Consider the following 10000-nt stretch of genomic DNA (forward strand, 5'->3'; position numbering starts at 1 on the left):
TCAACTGGTAGATAATGGTCACCCATTATAATCCAAATAGTTTAAATTTAGGGAAAGATTATGCTAATCTGTATTTTATATGGATGGACATAAAATTTTGTTTGCTCCTTGTTCTGTCATATTACTTATTGGGCGAACGGGTATTTAACTCTAGCGAAACGACCTGCCCTCCATTATACTTGTTAATGGAGGTCATGTAATGCCTCCTCGGAGATCCATGGGCAGTTCAGGGCAAAGTCTGCTTACGAGCCAGTGGCCCAACACGCTGGAGCCTATCCCTGGTTTCCGTAGCATGAAGCGACTAGGAGTATTTCTACTCTCCCCTGGATGGGATGCTAGTTCATCGGGAGGTGCGGTCCCCACCTGGTTGGTGCGCTTGACTCAGGGTCGAGTGGCCTGGGGACAATGTGTTGTGTTCTTGGGCAAGACACTTTACTCTCACGGTGCCTCTCTCCACCCAGGAGTATAAATGGGTACCAGCCAATTTAAAGCCGGGGGTAGGCCTGCGATGATCTTGGGGATGACCTTGGGTAGTAATGGGATAAATGTCCCTATTCACCCTTTCACCCCAACAAAAGCCATTCTAGTAATCAAGCTGTCTCCAAATAGAGCTTACTCATAGACTAAACTCTTTTGTAATGAAAGGGGGAACATTTCTTCAAACGATTTAGAACTTATAGTTCAACCAAGATATCCATAAGAGTGAAATTTTCGGTCCTATATTTATTCCCATGTAAAAAAAATGTAACATCTTGAATACCTATGGATATCTAGTTCACTGAAGCATGATACAGTTCAAGGGATAAATAACTTGTATTGTATTGCATTATGGGATGGGGAAAATATTCTATTACACTATTCAGTATGCTTAAATTCTTTCCATTATTTAAGTAATTTTTTTTTTCTCTTTCCCTGCTGACCTGCTCTCCCAAGGTAATTTGTCTTAACTTGTGTGAAGATCATAAAAGAAAAAAAGAAAGAAAGATTTGTGTGACCCTGTAGCTCAGTAGTTTCCATTTCTTTTAGTCTGCCAAGCAGGGTAGTAGAGCAACAGCGATTGAATCCAGAGGTCGTGGGTCCAATTTTCACCCTAGCCAAAGATTTTCTCTGTTCCTGTTTTGGGCTCATTTCAATTACTAAGTTTAACGCTCAAGGGCCAGTTGCTCGAAGCCTGGTTAGCGCCAACCATTAGTTCAGAGGGATCAAAAGCTATAGGGTTCCATGGTACATGTATTTAACACTGGTTAGCGCAAACCATGCTTCAAGCAACAAGGGCCACATAGATGAATTACACAGGAAGAAAATAGCATTCTTACTTCTTGTTTGGAAAGACCTCACCCTGTTTTTTCCCCCCTATATCCCTGCTTTCAGGGACATCATGGACAATACTGCATTTTATGACCTAATATCGGGATACTTTACAAATTTCAGAACAACATCATGAATTTGTGTGGCAAACTTCTTATATCCTTTTCGTGTTAAGTGAAGGTAATCAAACATATCCTCATGACTAATTGTGCCATCGCTCCTCACAAAACCTGGATCAGAGTTCAGGTAAAGTGAGTTGGGGATCGTGGAGACAACTTCTTGGAGAGCATGATTGACTTGAAAGTGTTTTTCTCTGAGAGGATTGGGTTGTTTACCTCTTGGCAAGAGACCCTGAAAGCAAATACATTTGTAGGTTATTGAAAATTTTATGCATGCCAGTGGCAGGTTCAGCTTTCCCACTTCCTCCCCAACCCTCAAAAACTTTAAAATTAAAAGATGTTTTCCAGAGAGTGGTAATTTCACCGAAGTGCACTCAGCTGACTGGCATAATTTTGGAAGAAAGCAAAGTAAGAGCTGAACTTGATTTGAAACCTCACTTCCTTTCTCAAGTATAAGCAAAACAAGTTAAGTTCAGGGCATCATGATTCCTTATTGAGTTAATGAACAAAAAATTTATGTGCAAAGATTGTTCTTGGATTCTTGTATTCTTTCCTATTCATTCATCCAGCTAGTTGTTGCTGTTGCGATGCAATTGTCATTACAATAGTTCAAACACTCCTTGCTGATGCAGTGTAAACAATATGGGTTGATGCAACGGTGAGTCAGCACTTGCTAAATGGTCCCAGGTTTGATTTCCAGACTCACAGTCACACGTGATCATGAGTTTGTTCCGTCTTAATCTCAAATCCAACCTTTGTCGGTTAGTATTCCACAAAGACTTTGATTCATGCTTTTGTAACATCACATTCAGATTCCCTCTTGTATGGTCTTCTCAATATCAGTATGATCGTAAATATAGGAAGTACTTAATGCTGCTGCTCGGGTAACTTGTCTTATTCCTAAGTTTGAGCATATTTCTCCAGTTCTTATTATGTGGCTTCATTGGTTGCCAATTAAGTATAGAGTAGAATATAAGATTGCACTTCCAGTTTTTAAGGCGTTGCATGGATTTGCTCCAACATATATCAACGAGCTGATTAATGTTAAACTTTACTAGGTATAGTTTGCAATCTGATTCTGGAAATTTTCTGCAAATTCCATGTGTAAGGTGTAAGACCTTAGGCGAACATGCATTTACACACGCAGGTCCTACTGTTTGGAATGCTCTGCCATTATCACTTAAACCATGTGATAACGTGAACTTTTTTAAAAAAGGACTTAAGACCCACCTTTTTAGGAAAGCATTTTATTGGGATATTTGTATTATCTTTTAGATTTATTTTTATTTAATTATAGACAGTTATATACAATATTAGAAAACAGTCCTAAGAAAAGACGCGTGCTGATTGGTTAAAAATCGTGTCTACATAACTCGGTGGAGACACAGAACTAGCATGCAGTAAACTTGAAAAAGCTGTGGAAACACTCGCCTGCGGCTCGTGTTCCCACAGCATTTCTCGTTCTCCCAAACTTTCACTCGTGTTTGTTTCTATAACTCGATAGAAACACGGTACATGTTTTCTATTTCTTAAATATTGTATTATATTATTTTTATACTTAAGGGGATATAGAAATTTATTAATAATTAATAATTAATAATAATAACAATAATAATAATAACAATAATAACAATAATAATAATAATAATAATAATATTATTATTATTATTGTTATTATTATTGTTATTATTATTATTATTCAATGTATGGTTGGGTCAGACATTTTGGTGCTTTGCTGTTTAGTAATGTCCGGACCTAAGACCTCAACGACAATTATTTTTCTCAATGACATCCTCTTATTATTTCATTCTTACCAGTACAATGACCTTGGCAGAAGGTAATTTGCTTGTTATGTTCCATACAATTACTTCAATACCTTCTACAACTTGATCAGCGGAACAATGATGATTATTTGTGCCAATCAGTAATACAACAACCTAAAAATAGAAGACACCTCTTTGTGTTATAATGTTAAAGAACAATGACTTCGACACTCAACTACAGTTGTTACAAGCATGTAAATAAATAAATGACACAGGTCTGGTGCATTCAATGTATGTGTATTTTACCCATTTCTTACAGTCATCTTTTATTGATACCAAAATACAGCTGATAGGACAACATAAAATGGTTTCTCTTCAGCCTAATTCCCTCACATGTTACATACCAAAAACCTGTTTCAAGTCTTGGCTTAATTGTACTACCAATGTTGAATAAAAGGGCTAATTTACATTTAGTGACCAAGCAAAAAGCTTAAGGGAGGGCAGAAAGAAAACAGGGATTCATGGCATTTTAGAGAAACAAATTTTCTCTGACATTGTTTTATTTTAAGATGATTAATTTTATGACTCAACCACAGGTTCCAAACTGTTTATTTAAAGATAATGATGTTCGAAATCTAAGAAACACAGTATTTATTAGCTCAGGCTATTCACATTAATTTTACATAAACATCAGAGTCATAGTTACTTGATGGTGTCTTCTTGTCTTTTGTTACACCACTACTTAATTACAATAACAGTCAATATTACGCTTCTGCGCAGGATTCACACATTCAGCGAAACAGACATCAACTTCAAATTAAAGTGTCATAGCTAACATTCTAATGTTACTTATCAAACACTACAAATTACTATTGCATATTCTCGCACTTCTTACCTTTGGGTTCATATCATCCAGTTCCCCATTTTCTACCCTCCATAAAACATGTTCAGTACAGTCACCTCCGATTCCAAAATTAAGAGAATTGAGAGGTGCAAAATTAATATCCCAGGCCTAAGGACATTCAAGATAGGAGAATACCAGTAGTATAGTTTATAATAATTATTGTAGTGTAGTCAATTCATCCAGTTACTACTGAAAGTATCACATTTGTTTTGTGGCATGGCAGCCTTAAAAAAAAAATCTAAAGACAACAAAAAGTCTCCAACAAATAGTGAAATTATACAAGGTATTTAGAAACCCAATTAAAAAGAACAACAATCAAATCAAAAATAATATTTAATAATATTTGTTTACCTCAGTTTCAAACATGTTACGAATTATTGAATCGCCAATAAACAAGACATCACATGGACAGACTTTGGCATCGTGTAAAAATCTCTCATGCTGACAACAGAACAAATGCAATGCAAAAAGAGGGCAGGTTAACTTAAATAATGAAAGGAAATCAAACTAATTCATTCAATTTGGATGAATTGCAGTGGACTAGAATACACGACTTTCATACTTAAATTTTATATTCTGTACTTCACATATCAATGCAAAATGCATTCAATCAATGTACCTTTTAAAGACAGAAATAAAACAAAGATTTTAGAGTGCTATAATTATTTACCTTTAACGGGTCAACAAACATCCAGGGTATGGCTGTGAATAGCTGGATAGTAGGGAGCTTTAGCAATGACAACGGCGACGTCAACGAGAACGTCACAAATTTGCATATTTAGTTGGCAAAAACAATAGCTTTGCACGCTCTGCAAATGCGTTTTTCATTTTTGTCCGTTTCTTTGCCCTCGTCAGAAAAAGAACAACGTGAAATGACCAAATTTGAGGTTTTTGCGGAGAATGTCAGAACTTGAGGATACATTTTCATTTTCTCTCGTAAATTGAGCGCCCTTCATACTAGTTTAGTTCTTGATGGTTTGGAACACCTTTGTCACGTTAAAATGCTTGGAATAGTCGTGAAGCCATCACAATAACACAAATTCACATTAAACGGCGACGTTCTCGTTGCCGTTGCCGTCGTCATTGCTAAAGCTCCCCAATAATGTGAAAAGGGACAGAGGGGTGCAGGGAGCTCACTAGAGATTAGGGAAAGGACTAACACTAGAGTCAGAATTAGACAAAAGTCAGAAAACCGTATTTGAGGGAACGTGGGAGAGAAAGCACAGACACTAAACAGCACTAGAGAGGGGGAATAACGTTGGAGAAATGAGGGAAGAGGATACAAGAGATAAGAGGTTTAGAGCCCCTTGTCTGCCCATCCCCACAACAATGGCGACTTCATTCTACCTTAAGAAGCACAAAAACCAAAACAAATAATTAGAGATCTAAAAAAAAAGAAAGTCACAACAACACTATACTGATTTAAAATTATTATTATTTTGTAACACAATGAAACCTACAAAGTACAATAATTACCTTATAAAGCTTGTTTGAGGTTCACACCATCTGCGACAGCAGATTAAATTTTACTGCATTTAACTCAGTTGCTTAACCCTTTGTCATCCAAACTGGCTGAAACCGGCCAGACTTAGTATTTTACTCTGTCTAATGCCAGATGATTTTACTTGTCAATGGGGAACCCCTGGGAGTCAATGAGTTAAACCATTTTGCCATGGGATGACACCTCTACCCAGCTGTAGTTTTAGCTACTTACCATGCTAATCCATCGACCATCACCCTGCACATCTTTAACAGGAGTTGGTATTGTAGCAGGATTTGTCATTTTATCACGCTATTTAGAACTATGGATTTCTAGAAAAATTACAAAGAACAACCGTTACAGCACAGCCTCCCCTTGGCCTGTAAAAAGGCTATTCATTTAGGTCATTCAAAATATTTCCCATTCGTTTTATCCCAATCCCCTGCTTTCAACTGTGCACCGTCGGGGACCACAAAGGTAAAGGTCCTTTTTTACAAGGGTAACATGTGACAGTGAACTAGAGTTACTGATAAACTTGTGACCCTTCCTCTAGCAATGCTCCTTTTTATAGGTATTCAAAGCTACAGCTACATCATGACAGATGGGGATTTAACTGGCAACCTCCAGCTCAGAATGATGCACACTAATGGACTGAGTGCACTAACCAACTGAGCTACTCTGTCATGTCAAGTGATTTTACTTATAAATGGGAAAATCCTTATGGGGGAAAATATAGTTAAATGCAAAATTCTTTGAATAACAAAAACATGAAAAGATTCCCCATCTCTAGCCCATAAACTTACTTTATGCAAACTTCTGCAAATTAAGAGCTTAATATTACTAAAAATTATCTCAGGTAGGCAGTTTTTTAAAAAGGAATAAGCAGAACAGCCTTGAGTCAAAAGGACTGTGCAGAGTGCTGGAACATGTAGATGTAGATGTAGATGTTTTGGCTGGATCAAGTAACACGCGAGTAGCTAACATGGCCTGTTAAAAATTCAGTTTGGCTGAGTTCATTTTTGTCAAACTATTTTCGAAACACGTACTTGGTGCAGTTAGTACGAGCAAATAAAATTGACTAGTGCTTACATGTAAACAAAAAATGATGCAGTCAAAATTCTTGTTTTCACCTTCCAGTGAAATTAAAACTAAACACCTTCTCTACGTCTAAATTGGTTAAAGAATTTAGCAGGCTGAAACAACTTTTAAGCATTCCCCACCCATATAAACTACTGGAAAGGTCTAGTAAGTGGAGTGACCACTGTCTGTTAAAGTTTATATCAAGCATAATACTTACATTAACTACTGATCAAAGCACAACCCTTTGGTAGACCCTAGATATGCACTGTAGAAGGGTGTCTGGTTTGACAGACCCATAAGCAACGGTATAGACAAGAAAAGCTCATAAATTAAGGCCTTATGTCAATTATGGTGTGTATGTGGGCGTCGATTTTGTTAAGTAAAAAAATAAACATAAAAAAATACCACCTCACAATGGCATAAATTTAAAGTAAAGCCTTCAATATCTTTTGAGGCATTTCAGTTAAAAATGTAATCTGGGTTGGTATCAAATTATACGAATTTGCCCATAAAAATATTTTTATTGTTTGGGCAAGGTTCCAGTATTTAATTTCAAATAGTCTTTTTGAGTGAAATTTTATGGAAATCACCTGACCTGCCTAGTGGTCGAGACTACCCTTAAAATTTCGCTTTAACTTATTTTCATGTTCTAAGTAAAATGAAAAATCCCATTTTCGTGGACTGTGGCATCTGCCCAAATATTTGTGTACACAATTAAATAATATGCAAATCATATATTTCTTGGGTGTATCCTAGCTATTCTTAATGTACCTAACTTGTTCACTGGCAGACAATTTACTACAATTGCCTCTAGTGCGTAAGCCTGCTTTGTTGTGAGGTAAAATAGGTAGCTCTTTTAACTAAAATAGATAAGCTCTGTGTAGATATTGCAAGTCAAAAGTGCCAGCTGAAATAGGAGGCTCTTAATTAAAAATTAAAATCGGGTACTCGCCCCGAGCAGAACCCCGCGATCGAGCTCTTAAAACCAGCTCTTTATAAATTTAACGACAACAGAACTAAATGACGTGGTTTATGACATGAAATTAAAATGCAGCACCGAAATGGAAAAACATCCACGTCTTAAAGATTAATATAACAATTTACTCACCGACCAGTCTTCGCAACAGTTACTGTATCTTACTCGATTCATGAAAGTGTCGCGAAGGGAAATTCGTTCAGGGATTACGTTCACAAAACTATTTCCATTGATACGTTTCGCTCCAGGAAACTAACCTTATCTTAGGAGATAATGCAACATAATTCACATTACTCAGTTTAATTACTGGCACTGTTATCTTTCTAAATGAATGAAGTTGTTTTTAGGGTGAATTAGTCACGTGAGTAACCCAACATCCGGTGCGTATCACTTCCGGTTTAGGGGGAAATCTCTTGCTTTCTTCAAGGTTGCTCGTAGTGTGAAAACTTCAACAGTGAATAACAAAGTAGTTATTATTGCAAGTTTTGGGATTTTCACAGACAAATATTTTAGTCGATCCTCAAGTAGGCTAGCCTGCGAGGTACAAGTAGGACGAATAAAAGATATTTTCAAGACACAAAATGTCCTGCGTGACAACTGCCACAGACACTTTAATAAAGACATCTCTATTAACAACATGTTATCGGAGTAAAATGCTGAGTAAAACTTTAAACAAAACAAAAATCACCTGTAAGGACTGTATGGGAAAGTAGTATTAACAATAGGAAGGAAAAAATGTAGTATCCTGGGAACAGGGATGGCATAGTGGTGATTGCACTCCCTTCCCACCAATGTGGCCCGGGTTCAATTCTGGACTTGCGGCCATATGTGGGCTAAGGTTGTGGTTGGTTCTTTACTCTGCTCCGAGAGGTTTTTCTCCAGGTTCTCCGGGTTTTCTTGTATCCTCAAAAACCAAAATTTCTAAACTCCAATTGGATAGGGTACAGGACCTCCCTAAAAACCACTTTCGAGTGAGTGGAGTTTCCTGGGTAACATATAATTATCATTGATTATTATTCTTATTATTATCATAGCAATATAGAGCCAAAAGCAGCAACTTCGTGTGGCGAAGGCTGACGGAAGAATGACTACTACTACTCCCCGGTAATACTACTAACGCCTGGAAACTACAAACCTAAATCCCATAAAACACTGCGCGCCTGACAAGGCTCACCAGGCCTCTGATATGTGCTGGCAATATAGCAAATTGCGCTAATGAAATTATTATTATTATTACATTTTGCACCAGGCAGAGGGTTCAAAGTGCCTATGAAGTAAAAATTACCGGTATATTTTACTTATTTTAAAGACCTTGCAAAATAGTGAAGAATGGTGTTTTCTATTTTGGAATATCCTCTCTTATTTCAGAGATATTCAAGTTTTTGTTCAAAAATTGATGATGTCACAAACTGTACAAATGACTGTAATAAAACACAAAATTGAAAATATCTCCAAAAATATTTGAGTAATGATATTCAAACTTGGCTCCAGTAATGTACATCAGATAAGGCACAAAGTGACACCCATTAAGACGTTGCCATGGCAAAACTCTCATTTCCAGTCCCTCTCAGAAATGAACCCAATATCTCTGATTTTGAACAGGTAAGTACAGGCAGATGGTCAGACTTAAAACGCATGTGCTGCCCATAATACTTTACATCTGTGTATAAGCTCACCAAGAGTGAACATCTCTTTTTACGACAATAAACGACAAAATCAGTCTTGCATTACATAGACCCAGCAGCAAAAATGGTTGCCATGGCAACAGAACAGAGGGTATCACTTTGTGCCTTACTTGGCATTACCACAGCCAAGTTTGAACAACACCTATCCAATATTTTCGGAGATATTCTCAATTTTGTGATTTATTGCAGTCATTTGTACAGTTTGTGACCTCATCAATTTTTGAACAAATTGTTGAATATGTCTGGAATGAAAGAAGATATTCCAATACAGAGAACACCATTCTTCATTATTTCAAAAGGTCTTTAAAGTAAGCAAAAGATATTTGTTACTTCATGGGCACTTTAAGAGAGGCTGAATGCCCCTTTCCCCTAGGAAGGTCTGAGGGACATTCTCTGCCACAATTTTTTTTGAAATCTCAAAGCTTAGAAACACCACTTCCAGTGATTAACAACTAACAACAACTATGCATTCACTGCTTTTTTGTTAGAAAAAGCACCATATGTTGTTGTATGGTATGGTTCAAGTTTGAGTTTTTGATGATTGAAATCTTGTTTATAACACACTAGATCACCAGTTGTGAATTTAGTACAGATCGAGGTACATTACTACTTGTCATAACTTTCGTGAAACATACAAAAATAACTAATGTAGAAGACTTGAGAATACTGTGTCAAATGGAAAACG

The 10000-nt window shown here is 36.8% G+C and overlaps 3 protein-coding genes across 8 annotated transcripts in view; 1 reads left to right on the forward strand and 2 right to left on the reverse strand.

Annotated features, from left to right (window-relative positions):
• Positions 1–110, forward strand: part of LOC137983946 (uncharacterized) — a 2241-nt gene extending 2131 nt beyond the window's left edge. Inside the window, exon 2 of the mRNA XM_068831099.1 lies at positions 1–110. This exon is cut by the window's left edge and continues 1833 nt beyond it. The gene's annotated coding sequence lies outside the window, so the exon portion shown is untranslated.
• Positions 111–703: 593 nt separating this feature from the next.
• The window catches only part of LOC137983948 (platelet-activating factor acetylhydrolase IB subunit alpha1-like), a 24786-nt gene continuing 15489 nt past the window's right edge, over positions 704–10000 (reverse strand). For 3 of the 6 annotated variants that reach the window (XM_068831102.1, XM_068831106.1, XM_068831104.1), the window contains exons 2-6: positions 5809–5906; positions 4446–4535; positions 4086–4202; positions 3242–3364; positions 704–1659 (exon numbers count right to left, since the gene is read on the reverse strand). In XM_068831102.1, coding sequence (XP_068687203.1) covers positions 1396–1659; positions 3242–3364; positions 4086–4202; positions 4446–4535; positions 5809–5877 — 663 coding nt within the window. In that variant the 5' untranslated portion in view covers positions 5878–5906 and the 3' untranslated portion in view covers positions 704–1395. Of the gene's footprint in view, positions 1660–3241; positions 3365–4085; positions 4203–4445; positions 4536–5808; positions 5907–6871; positions 6996–7762; positions 7984–10000 lie in introns of those variants that run through there. The other 3 variants (XM_068831101.1, XM_068831103.1, XM_068831105.1) reach the window with 3 other exon arrangements.
• The window catches only part of LOC137983947 (8-oxo-dGDP phosphatase NUDT18-like), a 2423-nt gene continuing 2013 nt past the window's right edge, over positions 9591–10000 (reverse strand). The window contains exon 1 of the mRNA XM_068831100.1: positions 9591–10000. This exon is cut by the window's right edge and continues 2013 nt beyond it. The gene's annotated coding sequence lies outside the window, so the exon portion shown is untranslated.

This window comes from Montipora foliosa, chromosome 13, assembly GCF_036669935.1.
Source record: "Montipora foliosa isolate CH-2021 chromosome 13, ASM3666993v2, whole genome shotgun sequence".
NCBI lineage: Eukaryota > Metazoa > Cnidaria > Anthozoa > Scleractinia > Acroporidae > Montipora > Montipora foliosa.